This window comes from Cryptomeria japonica, chromosome 3 (assembly GCF_030272615.1).
Source record: "Cryptomeria japonica chromosome 3, Sugi_1.0, whole genome shotgun sequence".
NCBI classification, from domain to species: Eukaryota; Viridiplantae; Streptophyta; class Pinopsida; order Cupressales; family Cupressaceae; genus Cryptomeria; species Cryptomeria japonica.
In genome coordinates this window covers 350,329,068-350,353,240 of record NC_081407.1, presented here as the reverse complement: position 1 = coordinate 350,353,240, position 24,173 = coordinate 350,329,068, and the positions used below count along the sequence as shown (strand labels likewise).

Here is a 24,173-nt window from a genome sequence, read left to right as displayed (position 1 = left end):
AAAGCTACACCATTTTTTCCGTATGAATATGAAGCGGACTTTTACAAATTTTTAGTATGTTTTTGAAGTTCGCCGAATTTCGAACTTCATGGCTGAAATTTGGCGAACCCTGTGACTTAGTGCACTAACTGCCTTAGCTATTAATAATGCTTTCCTTTTTAATATTAATTATAATGTTGTTCTGTCCAATGTTTTAAAGAATTGCACTAGCAGGGTTGTACAATATTTCCTGGGTGTTAACATGTGTAATCAGGCACGTATACTTTGAAGTTTTCTGGATTGAAATGTAGTTTTTCATATTTACAATAAATAATCCCGTGTGTAAATGATAAGAAAAGGTTGAAGTAATTATCCTTTTGACAGAAGTTGTTTTACCTTTATGTGATCATTTTGTGATTTTCTTGTTTGAAAATTAATATTTTAAGTTTTCTGTTTTTAATTCTGTAGGTAAATAATACAGATGCTGAAGGTCGGCTGACACTGGCAGATGCTTTAGTATATGCATGTAAACAAGGTGTTGACAAGGTACTTTGCTTGTGCTAACTTTAACCCTAGAATGCTATGATGAACTTTTGTTGGTTTTTATTGACTATATGATTTTTGGCAAAATATCTGTAATGCAATTACTTAGTTTTTAGAAATTTTGCACTAGTAAGCCATACAATGGAACATGAAAAAAATGAAAGAGATTTGTTGCATTTTGACCATATTTGTTTTGTTTAACCGTAAATGGCGGAACAGGAATGTAGAGGAATTTTGTGCAACAAATTAATTACTTTTCTAAATTTACTTATCCTTACGCAGATTGTTGATCTTGCAACACTCACAGGAGCTTGTATAATAGCACTTGGAAATGAAATTGCTGGTAATGTGCCTTCATCACTCACATTTATTTCTCTTTATAATTATCATTATGAATAGAATGTTCTATGAGCATTGGATGCTAGATATTCTTAGGGACATGTTGATTCTTTCATCTCGAAGAATTCCTAGCTTGATGTTTTAGTCATTTCCTCTAGGAACTTATTGTTGGAATCAGCCATGCATTTTGTTTCTATTATGTATACAATTATAGCTCTAGGTTCTATTATTAGCAATACATAATTATTTTGATCTTAACAACATTCCTCATAAAGTAATTTGCTTAGATACTACTCATTTTGACTGTATTGAATATTATATTTGATAAAAGAATAACTCATACAATACTTGTAACTTGTAGGAGTTTGTAAAGCCCATTTTGTTAGGTCCCTCAAGTTACCAATACTGGTTATGTTGGTAGGCATTCTATAGTTGCATATAGATGGTAAGAGCTTGTGTCAATAAAAATGTCTCATGATTGAAATTGATTTCTATTTAACACCTACTATTCTTGGTTGTAATTGATGATAGTGGAAGAGTAAATAAATTCACTTGAGTGGGGGTGTTACAATAAGAGTTTCTTCGTTTGGGCCATGAGCTTGCTTGGTTTGGACTGTGGTCGCCTCTCTTTCCCTTCTCAGGCTGCCTCTTGCTTCGCTAACAAATTCTCTTGCTATTTTGTAGACAAGCACTTTCTATGAAGAAGTAATTTTCTCATGTGCAGCCCATCTGTGCCTACCTAAATTGGTAGTTTATATGCCTTTTTTGGACAATCCCAAGTTGTTGCTTTCTATTATGTGCAATTGAATGACATAAGTGTTAGGGGAGGATGACTAAGCTCCATTTTGACTCTGTGTTTTGGTTGGATGACAATGGAATAAGGGGGTCATTATTGATTTGGGGAGTTCATTTGCATATGGGAGCATGCCATTGATTTTTTTAGTGGTGAATATTTGCCAATTGGGTAATAGTTGAAATTTTGGAATTAAAATTTGGCTAATAGTTCAAGTTGCAAGGTGACCTGAATCACTTCTTATTTAAATTGCTAAAGCATTTATTTTATTTAACTTTTAAACTCTAAAACTCACCACAATATTCGATACATGATTAGATCTGAGTTGTTTAAATTTGATAAGTTTTTGTTGAAATCTAAATTAATTCATCAATAATATATCATAGTTATTAGTTAATTTAGGGCCATAACTGATCTTTAGTTGCCACCATTGATTTAAAATATAATCTAATGGCCCTTGTTGTATTCTATGAGTTAAAATATACTCACAATTTGTAATGCTCATGGGGCTCGGAATTGCTTTTGGATCATTGATCTCAATATACAACTCAATGACATTACGTTAAACATTTATGATACATAACTCAATTACATAATTTAATTCTTATGATATGTTCATTAACACAAACCTGAACCAAGACTCTCATATACAAAATTATCTATTTTGGAACCCTTTTAACACTCACAAATAAAGCTCCTAATACTGAGGCAAGGGACATGTGATGTCATATTTATGCAACCTAAATATGCACTAAGTAAAGATTTTAAATAAAAGGAACAAGAAAGGTTGAGCAATAATTTCATTAGCCTTGCTCGGGTTCATAATTTCTATAAGATTTACAAGTTTCAAAAGAACATTAAATAACCTAAAAATAGCACTTGACATTTTATATATTTAGATAAATTATTAAAATAGCGAATAAACTATGACATATGAACGAACTATAAAGGTAAAGAATGCAATTTTGGTGTATCGAAAGTTTTTAAACTTTTATCGATGTATATCTGTTTTACTAGGAGAGAATGTAACATGAACGAATTATTGTAAAATTAGGATGAGGGTAAGGGTTAGAATTAAGATTATGGTTATATTTAGGTTTAAGTTTAGAATTAGAGTTTGGGAGAAGGTTAACTTTAGGGTTAGGATTAGGGTAAGAGCAATGGTTAAAGGTAGGGTTAGATGTAGAATGTGTTATAATTAGGGTCATTGTAGATTAAGGATTAGTCTTACAATTAGGGTTAGAATTGGGGTTACAGTTTTGATTAGAATTAGGATTAGGTTAGAGTTAAATCAAAATTATAATTATGTTTAGAATTAGGGTTAGAGTTAAATCAAAATTATAATCATGTTAGAATTAGGGTTAGAGTTAGGCTTAATGTCAAAATTAGCGTTATGGTGAGGGTTAAGGGTTGGTAGAATTACTAGTAGGGTTAAATAGGGTTATTCTTAGAATTACTAGTTATGGCTACAATTATGATTATAGTTAAGCTTAAGTTAACATTTAGGGTTATGTAGAATTACTATTAGGGTTAAATAGGGTTATGCTTAGAATTACCAGTTATGGCTACAATTACGATTATAGTTAAGCTTAAGTTAACATTTAGGGTTATGCTTAAGGTTAGGGGTAGGGTTCAATTTGGGTTATTGTTAAGGTTCAGTTACGATTTACAGTTTGGGTTAGAGTTAAATTAGGGTTAGGTCTCATTAGGCTTTAGAGTTTGGGTTAGGGCTCAATCAAGGTTCAATTAGGATTAGGGTTAGAGTTCTACAATGAAGCTTGGGGTTAGGATTAGTGTGTTGTAAGGGTTATAGATAAGGTTCAATTAGGGTTAGTGTTAGGGTGAGGGTTATAGTTCAATTAAGGTTAGGGATAGGGTTCAATTAGAGTTCTGATTCAATCAGGGTTCATGGTTAGGGTTAGGGTTTGGATTCAATTACGATTGGGTTGCAATTATGGTTAGGGTTCCATAGTAAAGCTTGGGGTTATGGTTAGGTTTGAGGTTCAAACAGGGTTATGAATAGGGTTCAATTAGGGTAAGGGGTAGAATTCAGTTAGGTAAGGATTAGGTTTAGATTTCAATAAAGTAAGGGTTAGTGTTAGGGAGGATTTAATGAGGGTTAAGAGTTAGCGCAAGGATCAATCATGGTTCAATTAATTATGGTTAGGGTTAGGGCTCTATTTCAATTAGGGTTATTGTTAGGTTTAGGGTCCAATTAGGGTTGAAGTGCAATTTTAGTTGTATTTTAAGGTTCAAATTCATGATGAAGAGAGATCCATTGAAATTTGTGTTCAAAGGATATACTAATTTTTGATCAGCGTTTCTTGTGAAGTTTTGAAAAAGGTTTAAAATATTTGTAGAGAATTGGGTACATGTGGCTAGTTTTAGGTGGTGCATGGCTTATATTTGATTGTGTATTAGGATTAGCTATGTTAAATTAGTAGGGGTGGCACGAAGGCATTGATGAATCTTAGGTTGGGGATTCAAACCATAGAAGCAATAGTTAGCAAAAAATCACAATTATACCCGATTTATCTTGAATCCTAGAGCTAGTCGATTTTTTGTTGAAAAAATCGTTGACCCAATTTTTATTGATATTTTGCATTTAAATCATGTTAAAAATGTTAACTTTAGTGATCAGATTGTAAATCAATGAGCAGAAAACTGACATACATAGTTGCAGAGAACAATGTCAATGCAAGAATACAAAAGAGACAAGACACAACACATACCCTGGGAAAACCTCCCTCTTGGAGGAAAAACCCAGCAACAAATCAGATCTAGATCCTTTTATTAATTGTAGAATACAATGGCAATAAAGATCAGATTACTTATCGGACAATGGCAATAAAGATCAGATTACTTATCGGATATAACTGTCAACCTAGGGCAGAATTAGAGTTACAGTCGTAACCCAGCTAGGGCACAATGTAACAACAGAAGATAGCAGACTTATCTCTTTCTTATATAAGAATATCATCAGCATACAACTTCCAGCTCTTCGTAGTTCTTCACTGAAGATTGCAGACCTAATGGTGTTTGTAGACCTTCAAGAGGAACTCGCTATCCTCTTCAATGTATTCACTGTCCAAGATCGCATGTATGGCAAATACTGATGGCAGAAGTAATTCGCTGATTCCTTGATCAGAATTCGCATTGACCTTTTATTGCAGAGCATAGGGTCTTCACATTGATTGTCTAATATTCGGATAGCCTGATTGCATTTTCAACTAGTGATATGCTTGTGCATATATACAAGAGGTGAGCCCTATCTTGGGTCGGCCCAATCCATCCTTGGGGCCAACACTATAATATTAGTTCCACACACCACCATAAGCATGGGACCTAAACAATATAGTTTCCACGTTACAAGAGCCCACGCTACATAGAGATGTGCTAAATAAGATATAGGACCACATGTTTGGAGAAGGGATGCGTCCTTTTAATAATACAATCATTTGGGCCCAGCCCATCAATACATAAGACTATACGCCACAAAATGTGTGTGCTGGGGATAGGTCCACACGTTGGACCTAGAGATGCGCCCCTTTACATGTTAGGTCCAACCCTTAATGGTTTTACACATTACATATAAATACAATAGATAGGGCCCTGCCCTATAAGGATTCGGATGATGCCTTAAGGCAATCCGAATCCTATTTATTTTCCTATCCTAGTTACACATAAAAACCAACAAAAAACCCCCAAAAATGGCAAAAAATTTGAAAAAAATCATTGTAAAAACTTGCAAAACCCTATAAAAACTCATGAAATTATTGAATTGCTAAAAAATAGGGTTGATCTGAGACAAAATTAGAGTCAATGTGGAATCAACGTTGAAAAAGTTTGTTATTTTGTCCCTTAGTTTTCTTTCCAACCTTTGAAAATCCTTGAATAGAGGTGTGGGAGGAGCAATGGTGGTCATCAACCGAATTTGAAAGGGCCTCAATCATCCTAAATCGTGGGGGGCATATTGGCATATCTGCTCTAAATCGCGGCTTCGATATGACTCAAGCTCTCGGCACATCCTGCCCCATGGATTTTGATGTGTACAAGTATATAATTAATATCGTACACTAGCTTTAAAATTAATACTATTATGCACTATTATAGATGGCATTTTAATGGGTAAGGAGCGAACCCCTATGGTTCATAATTAATGCTATAAAGTAGTTTTAAAATTTAAACTATTATAGACTATGAGTATATATTAATAGTTATATAATAAACTATAAATTAAAAATAATGTAAAATTTATAATGTACATATTTAATTTTTAATACAATATATAATATATAATATATTTTTTTTTGATGGAGGAAACTCGGGTTTGTCTGATCCCAAAGGGACCACTTATAGAGGATCTCTTTCGACTAGGCAATTTCCTGGGGGTCACCATTCCCCACACTTCCCTTGTTCAAACCCACGAGCTAAACGTCCTCGCGAAGGCAAAAGGCTTGTGAGCTCAATGGCCCAGCAGGGGTTTGAGTCTTGGTGGCTGCCTCACCAATGGAGTGTTTCTACCGTGACACTAAACATCCAAAGACATAAATAATATGTATAGATATGTGTAATTTTAAACCCTAGGTATGTTAATCAGATTTATATAATTGATCATGCCCTAGGTTGTAATCAGATTTGCAGTATTTTATTAGGCCAACATAAATTAAATATGCCCTAGATTGTAATCAGATTTGCAGTATTTAATAAGCCAACATAAATCAGAAATAAAACAGTAGACAAAGAAGCATACCCTGGGAAAACCTCCAAGGAGGAAAAACCCAGCATGAAAGACCCATTGGTCAGATTATATATTCTCCTCTTAAATGCACAATTACAATACTTAGCTTTTCTGTCAGATCTGATCTATTTGTGTAGCAGATCTGCTCTTGCTATGTCCTTCAAGTTGTACAACACCACCCATGTCATCTTGCACAAATTTGCATAAGTCTGGATGAATTCGCCTTCTTCCTTATTAATTCGCACTTGATGAGCAGAGCTGTTTTCTCATTTGCATGTAGAAAAATGAATGAATGTGTATTGACTTGTAAATTGTCACTTATTTATACACATCTTTTACTCCTTGAATGCAAGTCGGCCTCCTTGGGTTTTTGGCGCCAATAAATTAGATGGCGTGTATTTAGCATAGCGTGGTATTGGGTTGTGCATATGATAGGGTCACGTTACCCTAGGATAGGGCCCGGTCCTAAAGGGGGTTCGAATGTTGCCTTAAGGCAATCCGAACCCATATAACCCTAGTTACAAACAACAATATGGACTTATGATTTTTAATTTTTAATTGATATAGTTAATGTTTGCTCAAACAAAGACATACAATTCATTATGTGAGTAATATATCCAAAGTGCTCCACAAAATAAAGTTGAATGACAACAAACAAGCGTACATACTTGTAATAAAACAGCCTCCAACACATAAACCTAAAATGGTAGTTGCAAGCTAGGTATTGTCAAAACTAGTGGCTTGCTATTCTTTTACTTCAGCTAAACAAATGACTTTTGTTGAATTCTACCCCATATAAAAGATTTACCAATTGCCATCAGGGAATATAAAGCATTGCAACTCTCGAATATGATTTGATAAGCTTTCTCAATATTGAACTGCCCCTAGAAAACTCCTGGCCTCAATCACAATGAAAGTCTTGAACAACTTCAAAATGGCTTCTCTTGTTACTAAATTCCTAACTATAGCTGGATAGCTGTCTGATAAATTTTGATCTCAGCTACTTCATAGACTTTAGCTAATCTTTGATCTCAGCTGTCTGACAACCATTTGGTGTATTTGGTGACTGCCCTTTTAAAAGTTAATTGAATATTTGCCTATGTAATCAGCAATATGAATATAAACAACAAGAATCTATTTTCTACAATTCATGGGTTAAACTCTATTTTAGGTACTCTCTATATAGTTTGAGCCTTCTTGACGTTTGTCTTCTTGGGCCATGCTAGGACCTTGCCATCCATGAAAGCAATTTGGTAGCCTTTGTCTTCCAAGGCTGATATGGAGACCAAGTTTCGCTTAATCCCTGGTACGAATAATACATAAGTCAAATTGTATAGAGATGCCTGAATTTAGTTGTAAAGTAGAGGTCCCAACTCCTTTCATTGAATAGCTAGAGTCATCTCCAATGGTAACTTTTTCATTTGATGTATTCTCCACCAAGTTATCTAGGTGTTCTTTAAATCCTGTGATGTGGCGTGATGCCCCACTATTAATTATCCAAGTATTGTGACCGGTAGCCACATGACTTGAAAGAGCTGAATAGAAGATGAATCCATCTGAATCTCCTTGAGGAAGGGTTTTGTCAACATGTGCAATGGAAGCTTGAGGCATGTTCCTGGTAGGATATTTCATGGCATAGTGACCATATTTGTCACATCTGAAACATTATACTTTTGACATATCCTTCCTTCTCTTGGACTTAGAAACACCATTTGATTCTTTGTCTTTCTTTCTTTTAAAGTATCCTTTCTTTCCCTTCTTCTTGGTGGAGTGTGTGGCTAGAACATGAATGTCATTGTTCGTGGAGTTTTGTCCAATACCTCTTGTGAGGAGTCTCGATTCTTCTTGAATGCAATCAGTTTTTAGATGATCAAACTTAGGAAGTTAAGATCGTGCACTTATCCCTTGAATAAATGATTCCCAAGAAGAAGGGAGACCATTGAGGGCCAACATGGTTAACTCTTTACTTTCAATTGTGTGACCAATGGTGGAGAGCTGGTCTCTTAGTTTGTTATCCTCATGAAGTATGCGGTGATAGTTTCACCCTTGATCATTTTAACATGGTTGAGCTGTTGCGAGAGCTCTACTAGTGTTATTTATCCATACATACTTTCTAATGATTTGAACATATCATAGGCCATTTCCAATTTTGAGATAATTGGTACAATATGGTCTTTTACTGCATCCACCAACATTTTCATAGCTTTATTGTTCTTTTTCATCCATTGAGGCTTTTCACTTTCTTCATTAGGTACAGGTATAGCTTTCTTTACGAATTCATCTAATTCGTTTTCTCTTAAAGCAAGCATGATACTGAACTTCCAAGATACAAAGTTGGAAGCTCCATCAAATCGATCCTCGAATCTAACACCATTCACCATTTTGATGTGTAGAAGGGAGTTGAAGAATTCGAGAAAATATAAGTGTAGTCTCACCTATATAAATCTGATCTGATCTTTTTCTTATGCTGGCTCGGATACCATGTTACTGTTTATCAGATTTATCTATAGGTAATTTTAAATTATAATTATGAAGATCAACAATATTCTGTATAATATAACAGCTTATTGTCTTGCAGATCGCTGCTGTTTGCTATCACAATAATATCGACTTCTGTCTGTCTTTCCTTACGATACCGACTTTGCTTATTATCAACAACTTCGTATTCAACCATCGAAGGGAATAGGGCTGAGATATATGTAAACACTCGGTGGTCCACATAGAGTCACGGCTCTATGTGGAATCAACATGATTCCACATAGAGTCGTGACTCCTATGTGGAGGAATGACCATTGGTAACTGATGGTAAACATACACAATGTTTAAACAATTACTAATCTGTATAATTAGTGACCGATACTATGACTTATCAACAACTATTAATCATAACTCTTGACAATGGATATACAACATAAACAATACTACGTATAATCCGATTGTTATATAAATGATTATAGAGTAAATCAATCATCGTGATCTGTGATCAGAATATGCAAATACAGTGAAGTATGATCAAGGGTAAGAATTATCCGACCATTGTTACATAGTTTTTCAACAATTGCACCTCCTTTCTTAGACCAATTTGACACAACTCTGTTGTGCTTGGATTTGTATTTGATCAGAGAAAATTTATTAGCATCTGTCATGTCAAATTCAACTTTCAGATTGCTTTCAAGCATTTGACTCATTGACGTTATATTCATTTCAGGGATGAGCAGGTTGGCTTAAACCTTACATTCTACTTTCTTGTGAGTGGGAGGCACAATGCCTTTACTTACAATTTCGAGAGTGAAGGTGTTTCCAAGGTTCATTCTCCTTTTATGCCCTTTAAGCTGAAAGAACCAATGTTTCATACATATACTTTACAGCGGTTGAGTTGATGCATTTTCTTTTTTGTTTTTTGTTATGGCCTCACTATCATCTTTCTTGACAACATTATTTTGATGTCGCTGATTCTGGTCTCATTTGTGTCCTTGGTGATTTTCTCAATTTTTCTGTGTGGGCCATTTATGCTAACAGTCTAGTGTTATGAGCTTTCCTGGAAGTTACTGTACATGACAGTTCTTGCTAAAGCTTTTTTTTTTTCGTTTGAAGAATTTATAATCTTTTTATTTGTAAAAGAGCCTCTCTTTCTTCATTTTTTTCACCTGCATATTTTACTTCTTGTTGAAGTAAGCCTTAAGAGCTCTTGATAGGTAACTTGTTGATTGAGAAAACTCAAGGAGGTTACAAACACTTGAATGATGTAGAGCACAAAGTATGATCACCATTAGTTGATGTTATTCAACTTCTTTCTCCACTTTAAATTTGTGGTTTTTGATGTTTGTCAGTTGCATTAGATATTATTTGACTTTTTTTCATCTGCATTTGAAGTATGTGTAGCTTCTCCACGTGATTTAATACTTGTGGCTTATTGTTTTCCTCATACACAGTCTTAATTTTTTTCCAAGCCCCACAAACATCCTGTGTGCTTTTAATGTGCATAAGCACACCCTATATTCAACTCACATCATAATGAGCATGAGGGCCTTCCAATTGTGTTTGAATGGTTGCTCTTCTTGTTTGTAGCTCAAACTCTGTGGTTCTTTGAACTCAATCACTTCAGAGAGATGCACACATATTAAGATTGTCTTCACGATGGTCTTCTATGCTAGGTAATTTGAGGCATCCAACAGTTGTTTGTCTGCAGAAATTAGCTTCGCTTTGCCAATTTCCTCACCTTGTTGAATCTTACAGAATTTGATCAACAAGCATTGTTTTATCATGGAAGACTGGGTAGAATGGGAAAGGTTAAAAATGTGGAATGAGCTGCATATGGATCATTATTGCAATTTGTTGCAAAATTGAACATTTGGCTTCAAGGGTTCTTCCATTGGAGGTGTCTTTTTGCTAAGACAATTGTTGCATTTATTCTTTTGTTTAAAAACATGTATGATATTTATTATTTCTTATTTCTTAAATGGGGAATTTTTTTATATTAGTTTTAGTATACTTATTTCTTTTAAAATTTTCTGTTTAGGGCGTAGACTGCCTCTTCCTATATCCTTATTCTCTAAATCAACTGGCTGCCAAAGAACAAGGATGTGCTAAGCTTAAGATCGAAGTATATCCACTACAAACCCTTCCTTTCAGAGCATGTAGAATGACCACGATGACAACAATGCCTACTTGATAGAGTGGGTTCAAATCTAGGACATGCTCAATGGCCACATCAACAACCATGGCAATGATGTACTTTGCTTCAGAAAACAATTCCTAGCAATATGTGTATCAGATATAATTGTGAAAGGAAATTATGATGTTGTTCCACAACAAACTTTATTAGGATTTGAAGTACCTCAGAATATTTCATACTCCCATTGGGAATAAAGATGTTGTCTCAAATGAACATTCTTATTGAACAAAATCAACAACAAATTTCCCAGATTTTGGCTGCTTAAAATAATCTCTGTTTCTGGATCAAATGCTGTTTGGTATGGTACAGCCTCCAGAAGTGATATTTTGCTTTGTGAGAGCAATTTTTTTCTGTTATGTTTTTCTGTCAAAGAATGCCAGAGCTTGATTATTTATGCGAGAGGACTTCCATGAGAACAAGTCTCTCAATGGTAAGTTCCTATGAGAGTTGGAAATAAGCTTGGAGTTCAAGGCACATGGATATTTCAATTATTAATTTTTTTTTTACTGTGCTGCATCACAACATTCTAAAAACCGAAATCTATGACGAGAAGAAATATGAATATCAGATCTAAAAATTGTGCTTCATCAAACTAAAAATGACATCATGCTTTCATATAAATTGGAAGTGACAGATAATTTGAACCATAGTAGCCAAAACCTTTCTCAGGAATGAATTGGCATACCTAAAGATAAATATTTTTTCAATTAATTTGGAAAAATTGGGTTAAGGTAAAATCATAAAAAATTATGATTTAATCACAAAAAGTAAATCATCACCTTTTGGAAATTTGTGATTTTTTTGTCAAAAGATAGGTTTGACTGGTTTTATAAAGAAAAACCACCACCTGATCCAGTGCCAATTAATTAATGATTCAGAAAGATTTCTGCCACTACAATTTGAACCTTATTTATTTGATTTCGTAGAACAAAAGTGCAGAGGCATTCATTTTTTTTTATATTATATTCACAATCATTCAGGGATTCAGTTCTTTTAAAATATTCCAACTCACCAGTGTTCATTTATGAATAGGCTGTTATACTTCATTTTCCTTATTATTCATGATTATTCTTAGTGGAATTGGGCTTTACCTGTCTCGCAGAAGTCTTACGTGGAGTCATCACAAGTTTCGGAGAGCAGAGTATGTAATGTCCTCTTTTGGGAGGCTGCCAATTGCCAATGATTAACATACATCACTATGCATTATTATATCGTAAATCAGATTATTAAAATTAAGGAACAATTAGGATTCATAATTCATTTGACAGTTACTATACTTAAGCCCCAATCCTTACATCTTTCCTAATCATCAACCATAACCGAGGATGGGGAATTACTTGTCATAGGGCGCTTGGAAACCAGTCTACAAGTAGGGTTCCTCAAGGTTTGAGGACTCCGTCCGTATCCCATCTTGGGCTTACTTATCTTGTGAGGTTTTACTCCACCTCTCCCTAACAAAACCAACCTATTCTCGAATGATTAAGGAATGGGCTATGAGTACACACTAACTTCTAATGTATTATGAATAAATATGTAAACAATTGAAATTAAGTATGACTGTCATACATATTGCAGTCTATATTAATATTACTATTAAATTCTTTATAAGAACATTATCATGCTTCATATATTAATCAATACATATTAAGCACATCCCCATGCATACCACCAAGAACAAGGATGTTACTGCCTGTAACTTAATAACAGTTGTGATCTGAACTGACCGATGGTGATGTCACTGGATGCTTTTGATTCCTTTCCTTTATATTTCTTAATGTGAGGGAGAGGTCACACCTCTTCATCATGTATGCCCTTTGGCAAGAGACACCCTTTCACCATTTGCACCCTTTGAAAGAGTGCAACTCTTCATTATTTCTGTCATTTGAAAGGGACACAACTTTTCACAATCAGATCTGCACGTCTGATTCCCAAATTACCTCCTCTTCAAATGAGTTCTCTTCTCCCTTTTATACCTCATATTTGGGGGAGTCACAACTTATCATTTCATGCCTTTTGACCATTCATTAACTTTAATCAAATTTTAATTATATTTAATTATGTTATTTGATATTTTAATTTAATTTTTATATTTATTCTTTTGTATTTTAAATTTTATTGCTGTTATTTATTATTAAATTATATTTCAAAGTGGGGACATTACAGAGTATATTATTTTCTCTGTGCAAAATGTTCCACATCTTGCTCTTTGGCCTTTTTCTTGATTTATGAATAATTTTCAATTTTCTTTATCCTTTAGCCATTTCTTCTTTCCATTCTTTAATTTCTATTCGAGGGTTGAGAGTGGCCACCAATGAATGCCTTCATAGGATACGTGCTGCCTACTTCTGATTATGTAGTTTTAACTTGTACAACTGTACATGTAGTTACCTCATAGCTCCAACTTTCATATGCATACTTAGCTTTTGAGCATAGTATGTCATGGTTAGTCTGGATAGATAGAAGGTTCCACAAACATAATATTCATGTCTAATCTATCATTTGTCAGCATAAGTTTAACTTGTTGATTTTTGATTGCTTATTGTTCTAAAATTAAATTTGATGATGGTTTCTGTTGGCATTTGGCGTAACTGATGCAGATCAGGTCATGCAATTGAAGTTGGATGACTGCACTGGTAAATGATAGAAGTCTATTTGTGATGAAGAGATTGAGATTCTATGAATAGATGACATGATTAGTTATTTGTGTTGTCATTCTTGGCAACTGATGTTCTTGATGTTTTGTTGTATCATCTAAGTGATTTGGTTTATCGGAAGAAAGGGTTTACCGACAGAGAGCTAATGTTTGTGAAATAGGACTTTAATCGGTAAAGCTGAATTATTTTGATTGGATTGGTCGATTGGCAATGATTGGTGATTTGTGGTTTGGATGGTGAACTTGTATCATGGAAAGATGTATGTGACCGGAACCGGAACTTGTGATGATTACCGGAAGGTGTGTTTCAATTTCTAATGAAGTTTTGCTAAGGTTTTTGTAGGGTTTAAGGACCGGTGAAGAAATCATCAAACCGGTAATGATTTTTGTTATGACGGTGATTGACAACGAGTCTACTTAAAGTTGGTAACACAAAACAACCCGCATGAAACATTTAATTGTTGCTTTAGCGTGATTCAAGGAAGATTTTCTTGGGAATCAACGAAATGCTTTGTAGAGTGTTTTGAGGATATAGATTGGATTTCCGTGATGAGTTATGATCAATCAACGATTGGTATTGCATTGTAATTTGTTGTTATGATATGGATAGCGATCTACGATGATCTTTTGTGATCTTATTGTAAATTCATGATGTAATTAGGTTTTGTGGCCGACCTAGTTGAGATGGCTATTTATGTTGACACAGTTGATGTTTATTGTGTCGGTGGTCTTAGAGAATGTGTTAAGCCATCCAAGTGAAGTGTGTAATCTGCTTGAGAGTTGTAGAGTGTTGTGTATAACTGGATTTGATCAAGCAAGCAGAGAAGTGCAAGTAAACAGATCATTTTCTTACTGTTGTTCCCTAACAGTTGCAGCAGGTTAAATCCCTTGACCGGGTAGGTTTTAACAGGCCTTAAACTTTTAAGTCCCCTAACAGGGCACCTCTCAAAAGAGTGTTAAATCCTCTCAGGAGGTTGATCCTAACAAATCATCAAGCTCCTAATTGAGTTGCAAGGCAAATCCCCTAACCGGGTGACTCCTAACAGGGTCTACTCTTAACCGGGCGTATTGTAAGCTTCTAACAAGGCTAAGCTCCTAACTGGGCGTACTTCAAAAGAGTACAAATAGTTGTGGGTGCCAACTCCCACCGTGGTTTTTTCCCTATTTGGGTTTCCATGTCAAAAACTTATGGTGTTCATGCATGGAATGCTTTTCATGTGATGTTCTTGTTTATATTTCATGCATTATTTCTGAGAAACCAGTTATGATGTTTTATCAGAAGTTTATCAGAGGTTACCAGTACTGATAAGAAGTTGTTTGAGAAAGTATTTGATCTTTTTGATAAGGTTAATGAGTTGGTAATTGATCAAGTTTATATGATTACTTTGGTGGTGAAAGTATTGGTAAATGATTTGATTAATGTGTTAAGCAAATCTGATAAAGAGGTTATTAGATCTGATTACAGAAGTTGAGATATTTTTCATATAGTTTCAGATCTGAGATAAGCTGAAATAAAGTTTGATTTTGAGTTAAAAGTTTGAATTGGTCTTAATACTGATTCACCCCCCGTCTTAGTATTAACCGGATCCTCATAGGATTAACAGTTTCTCTAGAACTTTGAATGTTATCAGTGTACGATAAAGCAACATAGCTGCTTCCGTTTCCTAAATGACATTCCATTTGTTAATTTGAACGTTGATTTTAATCTAATACTGATTCATCATACTGTGGCAATTTTGGTGCAGCCACCATGCTATTATACATTGCACTTTATTATTTCCTGTAATACTAGAGAATAAACTCTAAACTTTTATTGTACTCTTTTTCTGAAGGATCTTTTTGTCTAAATATTCTGTGTACATCATTACTTACATTATACATAGGATTTGATTATTTAGTTTGAGGCTGTGACCAAAACATGTAGCGTATATGTATTACTATTCAATCTTATGGGAAACTTTTGTCTGTGATTATGTTTGTGAATTGTTGGCTGATGCTATGGATTCCATCCACATCTCTGAGTTTAGTACATACAAAAACTAGGCAACATACTGACTCAGATTTGCAATACCTACATTTTCTCTGTCGTCAAAGGTAGTCAAGAAGTGTCTCTACCTGGAAAATTTAACTGAAGTTTGATTGTGATCTTTGGTATGAATTTTGCTGCAAATAGTAGTTGCAGTGTTGGTCAAACTCATCTTCCATAGCTCAAAAGATATAGGTAGAGGGGTGAGATTAAAACAAAGAAATTCTCTCATCATTTTTATTTTGGAAGCCTTGTAAAATGCTACTTTTGTAAGTAGTCTGTTTGGTTACACATGTTTTACACACAGCACGTCTTGCACTGAATTGCTTTGCAGTATAAATTTTGTCCTTAATTTATGTATATGGCCTGCCCAAGGTTAGTTGACGTTGCCATGTTTACTATTACATGTGCAATACAGTTAAAATATGTTGATTTGAGTTGGTATTCATCCCCTTCCAGGTTTATATCTATGTTAAGTTGTTCTGTAGCAGCTGTTGAGCAAGGGTACATGGAGGAAATCTGTTTTAGCTTTCATCATTCCATAGACTCCTTTAGGTCTAAAATATTGTAATGGTGGCAAATTGTTTGTAAAAAAATTATTCTCTCAAGCAACAGGAAAATTCTAAATCTAATACCATAACAAGATATAATTAGTACAGAAATGGTCTCATCATTTTTTAAATGCTTCTTGATGGATTGCAAGAACTTTTCCTTAATCTTGGCACTCTTTGATTTCTTGGAGTTACTTAAACGGTACTCATGGTAACTACCTTCAACAGCCACAATCCTTCACCCCGCAATTCTATCTAGTCTCTAATATATGGTGGTTTTGAAATGATTCATGCATTGGTCAGTATCTTTTATATAATAATATATCAATGTGGTTTTGAGTTTTTGGAAGTATAATGCTTATGGTAAATGCTATAGACTTCATTATGTTTTTAATTATCTCTGTTTTTCTATACCTATATATTCAAATACTACAATCAGATTTTCCTGCCTTAATACAAGCTTTGAATTGATCAAATGACAAATGTTGTAATGATTGGTGAAAATATCCAGGATTTTTTTTCAATTTTATCTATAATTATTAATCCTGATGATAAGACATATGAGGAAGATTGACTTTAAGATGTGTAGGGAAAAACATTGAATGCAGAACATTGGCATATGATATCAACAGTTTTAATTCCTTTGGGGATGCCAACATTTAACATTGTCTATGAAAAAATCTGTATGGATAAAATAATGCTTAGTGTATAAACAGTAAACTGTAAACAATAAGCTTAAGTACAGGATTATCTTATTAAACTCTTGGTATATACAGGAATGTACACTCCCAATGATGACATGGCAGAAGAACTATCTAAAGCTTCTGAGGCTTCAGGAGAGAAATTTTGGAGAATGCCACTGGAGGAAAGCTACTGGGAAAGCATGAAATCAGGCATAGCAGATATGGTGAACACTGGAGGTCGTCCAGGTGGCTCTATCACCGCGGCACTTTTTCTGAAGCAGGTATACAAGATTGCTTTAAAATGTTGACATGGAGGTTTACTCACAAACTTTATTGAGTGAATGTTTTTATGGTTTCTTCCATCAGGATCAATGTATTAAACTTTTTTATCAGGGATCTAGAAATGGGGTACCAGCCCAACTATAGAATAAATTGTACAAACATTATTATAGTATAGCTACCATTAAGCACAACAGGAAAATTACACAACCAGCCTTATCCAAGCACTGCCAGCAAAACACTTAAAGATGGGATTAAAATACTGCTTTCCAAAATAGAGCAGTATCACGCAAAATCAGCTCTAACAGAAAAAACACCTTACAGAAGAGACCCAGAAAACTAAAGACCCATGGCTAGAGAAAACATCTGAATAGATATTAACTGGAAAGATCTTTAGCACAGCAGCATCTGGAGGAGCTGCTTTCCAATGTGCAGAAACACTACCATACAACCCATTCCTAGAGACAGTAATAGTTATGCAAAAGCATCAGAAGCCTGTGCCACTTGGTGCAGCTTGATCGCGGCACAACCCTTGTCAGCAGACCATTCTCCAATTTGGGCATTGTGAAGCCACTAGACAATTCCAGAGAAAAGATCTCCTTCCTGCACATCTTCCTCGTCTTTAAACTTATTCAAGAGCTCCAACAGACAAGCCCTAATTTCTTCATTCACTACTGCCTTAGAAAGCTTCTCCTGAAATTCAGCAATGATCATAACACATGACCTAATGCATCCAGTATCAGCCAAGCCCTCCTCCCCCAAAATGGCTTTTATCAGCTGCAAATTGATGGCATTATCACAATTGAATATCTGCTTCAAACAATAGTCCAGACTGGTCCCTGGATAACTCCCCACACACTATCCAAGATCCTAAAGAAAATACCATGACTGCCTTGCAACAAGAAGCCTACACTTAGCACCCAAACCAGACTTAAAGAGCCATCTACATTACCCAAGAATCTGCCACTTCAAACAACAAATACTAGAATAACACCACCCAACATTATCAACAGATGCATTTCCATACTTATGATTATCCCATGAGCCACCACAAACTAAGAGCCTCTAAGTACTTCAATCCACCTCACTTACATTAAATTCATAAGCTGGCCAATCCTTCTCAATGAAGGTAGCAAGTTTAATCTGATTATTTATGTTCTTAGTTTCTACTAAAGTCAAGTCTTGAAGTGATGCCCCCTGATTAGTTAAATAATGTCCTACGCTATTTTGCACTCTCTAGCAATGAGAGATATTGAAAGAGATAAATTTCATTCTCCATCATTCAACTGCTTCCAATATATTCATCTACCAATTCGTACAATGTCCATTTATTGCTTCATTAATGACTATTTGAGAGTTGCCCTCAACTTCCACTTCTTGAAAATATTGAAAGAGATAAATTTCATTCTCCATCATTCAACTGCTTCCAATATATTCATCTACCAATTTGTACAATGTCCATTTATTGCTTCATTAATGACTATTTGAGAGTTGCCCTCAACTTCCACTTCTTGAAAACTCAACTCATATGAAGCTTTAAGTCCAGCAAGCAATGCTGTCCATTTTGGATAATTATTCGTCAAATCCTTCATTTTGATCACATAACACATATCCTGTCTCAACCCTACCGGAGTTTGCTTTGGATGGCCCATAAAAATTAACTTCACCTCTTACCTCGGTCTTTGCTATGTCAGTTCCTCTTTGCACTTATGTTTCTCTATTCAGCCTTTAACATGAATAGAGGTAGACTAATACACTTATTCAAAAGCATTAAAGCTGCCTTCTACTAACCAAATAGGAGCATAGATATACTTTTCGACTGATTATATCGGGTTCCAACATCTGACAACTGAGGGCCTCATCCCCTTAAAAGTACACTTATTCCTTTGAACCACAAACCCCATGATACACACATACCAGCTATTTGCCACAGGGCCTGTAAATTAGTCAAGCCTCTAGGCCAGCTTTTGAGGTGTAGATTGAGCGCACCCAGAAAAGGCCAGAGCATTTTCAGGTTTACGAGAAGCTTTGAGCATATGGATTGGGTATTGTCACAATGCAATAGCATATGATTCACTGTCTCCTTTTCCTTGCACAGCATGACAGACGCCTGGAAGACCCACAAATTTTTTTTCTCATAAAATTAACAAAATTAAAATCTGATTCCTTGCAGCTAGCCAAGCAAAAGTACAACATTTTGACAGAGCCTTGGCGTTCCTGATTATATTATTAGTACAATCATTACCAACAGAGGAAATACATCTTTGTTGTACAGCATACTCAGTTCTTACACTACATGTACCCTCTTTATTATCCTGCCACCATATGACATCATCAAGATCAATGTATTCTTTTTGAAGATGAAATTCTTCGTTTCCAAAGTAAATTTTTCTTTCTGAGATTTGTGTTTTCTTGCTGTAAATTGTTTTTCAAATGCTACTGTCTACTCTTCCAGTTTAGGAGCATTTTATAAAAATGACTGGGTACAACATAATTTATGTGCTTATTTGATGATTACTACTTTACAGTTTGTGGATGACAATGTGAAGTGGCTACATATAGACATGGCTGGCCCTGTCTGGAGTGAAAAGAAACGCTGTGCAACAGGATTTGCTGTCCCAACCTTGGTAGAATGGGTACTGAAAAACTCATCATGAGTGATATTGGAAAAATCGATTATCTGGTTTCTTGCATATTTATGAAAGCATTATCCTCATTAGCAAGAATCCAGATGGACTATGTAGTCATCTTTTTTCAAATTTTTAAATATAAGTTGTGCATAGAGACAATAGGATTCCCAATTTCTATGTTTACTCATTTTAGGGATAAATTGTTAGGGAAAAAAAGAACTGCTTACAAAAAAATAAGGCTTGCTCTATTATGTGGACTGAGTTTTTGATATTGATTATTAATGTTCCATAGGTTTTGATATGCTTAAAAAATTTCAGAATCAACTTTCAAAATCAATGTACTGGTGTTTAAAGTTTTCTCAATAATAAATGATGGGTTAAGTTTACTAATTTCTATATACAAGTGACTGTTTTAATGTTACATTTTCTCATAGTCATAGCATCAGTAAATGATACATTTAATTTTTGCGTGATGTCTTCAAATATTATTGTACATGATTGCTTTCGCATCTTTGGACACTACAAAAAATCACTGTTTTATGTTAGGCTCCTCTACTTAGGCTCCTAGTGAGATATTCTTATTTTTCACTGCCTTGCCAAGGATAACACTAGCGGTGGAATTTATCCATTATTGTGCATTCCAGCCAGGCATATGATATTTTGTATGGTTCAAAGTTTAGGATTTATGGTTGCAGTATCAAGTCATAAAGCTTTTTAAAGATACACAGAAATAGAGTTGATTCGGATTCAAATTTGAGTTAGACTTTTCATTTTGTGTAGTTGTCTTTGCCTTTTTGACATGTTCTAAGAGCTTGGCTAGCTGCTTCGATTCATTATTTTCCTCAGAGATCCGAACATTTGCATGTTCTTAGCATATTTTACAATGTCATCCCAACATTTGTTGATGCATGAAGTTTGAATGTCCTGCTCATTTTGTTGTTGACTTTTTCCTTGTAATTTTCCTGCATGTGTATTATCGATAGAAAACATGAGTATGGGTCTGACACCTGCATCATGTCAATTGCATATGATGTTTTTATAAATGCATGTAGTAGTTTTTTATGAAAAAGGGATGCTTGTTTTATTTAAAGTTTTCTTATTTCTAATGAGCTTTTTTCTGTCTGCTGGATTTTATTCTATTTTATTAATGTGCTAGCTAAAAGTGACTATTGGTATGATCATAATTATCCTAAGTTAAAATACATCTGCTAAGCCTGCTAATGAAAGCAAATATAGTAACCACTTAATTAATCAGCGCAGGTTATAGATTAGGTTTGGTGAGAGGATTATAGTTGTTTCCACCTCTGTTCTGCTACACCTGTGTATACGAACAGGTAATATGGCTTATGGAACCACTGCCTTCTGAGGGGAACAACAAGATTGCCGGAGTGAGCGATGTTGGACTATAGAGGTAGGGGCATCCGGATCTAGATCAGCGTACTCTTCTAAGGTGTTTCAACCGGATCAACTGTTTCTCATACCCCTGCTTCTGCCCCACCCAACCCTACAGGCATATGGAATGCCCTTCTTCCCTACTGAACCTTCAATTTTAATAAGGTAGTTACTAATTCTAAGTATTTTCTGTAAAACCTCCTGTCAGATAGTCATGCATGACTTTAGGAATTCCCAATTGTCTATCCAATGGGGCTCTTTCATCATTTCTTCACATGTACCTGCAGTAGCATTCAGCTAATGTCCATTAATCTCATCCATCTCAGCTTGCAGTTATTAATGGACAGAAATCCATCGATCGTACTACTATATACACCCACACTCACTCCCCTCCCCCCACCCAGTTTCCTTGATGGAGCCAATGCTTGCTTCATTACACGATTGGCAAAAGATGTGCCAAAATGCTTTGTGAATAAGCCAGACATACTCATTCCCAATAAATGTCTAAGAGGTAGTCACTATTTTTAAATGATGAATGCATTCCAAAATAAGTGCAATTTTGAGCTAGTATTCAGAAATGATGCTTTAGCAATGTTCCATAGAAACGCATCCCCCCCCCCCGTAGACCCGCGTTTTTTGAGATGGGGACGTTTCCAGGATAGGGAAATAGGGACGTGGCATCCCTCGTCATCTTGCCACCGCCACCGGTGTTCCATTGGAGACAGGGAAACGTCTCTGTGTCTCCCAAGGAGATGTGGAGATGCTGAGACATTTCCAAGTCTCTTTGGGAGATGCCTAGGCGTTTATCGAGAGGCCGAGAAATGCCTAGACGTCTCTCGTCACCCAGTCGTAAAAAGACAAAAAAAATAATTTAAAGTCGTAAAAAGACACAAATAATTTTTAAAAAAGGACTTATTTTTGGGGGTTTGGGGGTAACCCTATTTGACGTGGGCCCCACCCCTTCCCTCAAAACAACACAAAACCATCACATTTGGTGATTTCATTAGATTTTCCAAGTCTGATTTTTTTTTTCCCAGCAAAAGGGGAGGAAAAACTTGGAGAAGTTTGATTGAAGGAGTGAAAAGAGTGAGTACAAGTGTGAGAGGAGTGGAGCAAGAAGATGATTCTACAACATTTTGGAGAGATTTTTCAAGCACAAGGTAGGGTTTTTCTTGTATTTTGTTTGTTTTATTTTCTGATTTTCAATTCTTTGTTTAAACTTTTTTTGTATTCATCTCAAAATCATATTTGATGTTGAATCTTGAGGGCAAAATGATGCTCTTAAGTTTCAACATCAAAATTTAATTTTAAATAATAACAAATTATAAAGTGTAAATTTTGTTTTCAAAATTGAAATTTCAAATTTGTATTTTAATTTGTTAAGAGGTTGAATTTATTTTTATTTTTATTTTGTGAAATGCAATGTCACTATCACGATGAACTCCCATGACATGAGTGAGGATGAGATGAAAATATATTCTCATAGTGAAAATGTTTCAAATTTTGAACTTGAGAATGAGGGTGGTGACCATGGGGCTGATCATAGAACCCAATCTAGTTCTATGGCGAGTGCGCCAGCTAGTATAGGTTGCCCTTCAGAGTTGTTGGCACAATATGCTAGGGGTGCTTATGATACTAAATCTCCTCTAAGACAGTTTGCTTCAACAGTAGAAGGCACATCACGTACAAGTGGGGGAACAAGGAAGTGGAAGTGCAATATTTGTGGGGTTGAATGGTTTGGTAGCATCACTAGAGTGAATGCATACTTACTTTTTTGGAAAAAGAAAAGGTGTGGATTATTGTAAGTTTTTGGTAGAAACTAAAAATAGAGTACAAAATTGAGATGAACAAGCTTTGGGACATTCTAGATGATAGAGATGTTTCAGTCTCTACTACTTTGTCTGCTAGGGCCAATCTTCAACAAAACCATCAAGTGTAACATATTTCTCCTCATGCATCACAGACAAGAGGAATGTTGTGTAGACCTTCATCCACTTCCACTTCTAGTGCCATGCCCCAATCACAAGAGGTTAAGGGGACAAGGAATCACAAGATGCAAAGTAACTCCATAGTTGATTTGTTTAATGTGCAGTTGAAGGATGAAATAGATGAGTCCATTGGTAGATTCTTCTTTGCCAATGACATCCCATTTCGTGTTGCACGATCTCCTTATTATAGGGAGATGATGTCTATGGTGGCAAAGGGAGGACCATCATATGTGCCACCAGGTGTGAGGAAATTGATGACCTCGATCTTGGATAAGAGCTATTCCAAGATCAATATTTTGATGGAGAAGATGAAGGCATGTTGGGTGGCATTTGGGTGCAATATAGTTATGGATGGGTGGATGGACATTAGCCACCATCCACTCATCAACATCATGGTCACATGTGTAGAGGGCACATACTTCCTTAGAGCAGTTGATTGTACAGGGCATTGCAAAGATGTTGATTTTCACTTTCAGGTCCTTAGGGCAGCTGTTGAGGAGGTTGGGCCACAAAATGTGGTCCAAGTAGTGACAGATGCATCCCATGTGTGCAGAGCAGCAGAGAAACTCATTGAGGCAACTTATAGACATATTTGGTGGACCCCATGTGTGCATGCCATGAACAATGCTTTCAAGGACATGGGGAAATCTAACTGGATTAGAGGAGTGGTCAGCGATGCGAGAGATGTGCAGATGTTTATCTGCAACCACCACACTTCACATGCACTCTTCAGGACCTTCGCGAAGGAGTTCTTGAATCCAGTTGAGACCAGATATGCATCCTATTTCATTTTCTTGGAGAGAATGATTGAGTTGCAAGAGACATTGCAACTCATGGTTATGACTAATGAGTGAAATAGGTGAGCCGAGGCCAAGACAGAGCAAGGGAGAAGGGTGAAGGA

General features: G+C 35.5%; 1 protein-coding gene across 2 annotated transcripts in view; it reads left to right on the top strand.

The window, feature by feature from the left end:
• Window positions 1-20,278, top strand: part of LOC131076518 (leucine aminopeptidase 1) — a 43,075-nt gene extending 22,797 nt beyond the window's left edge. Inside the window, exons 7-11 of one of the 2 annotated variants that reach the window (XR_009113385.2) lie at window positions 448-525; window positions 805-865; window positions 17,077-17,264; window positions 19,436-19,643; window positions 19,791-19,929. Coding sequence is in view for 1 of the 2 variants with exons in the window: in XM_058013752.2 (XP_057869735.1) it covers window positions 448-525; window positions 805-865; window positions 17,077-17,264; window positions 19,791-19,919 (456 nt within the window). In the remaining variant the exon portion in view is untranslated. Of the gene's footprint in view, window positions 1-447; window positions 526-804; window positions 866-17,076; window positions 17,265-19,435; window positions 19,644-19,790 lie in introns of both variants that reach the window. The other variant, XM_058013752.2, reaches the window with a different exon arrangement.
• The last annotated feature ends 3,895 nt before the right edge of the window (window positions 20,279-24,173 follow it).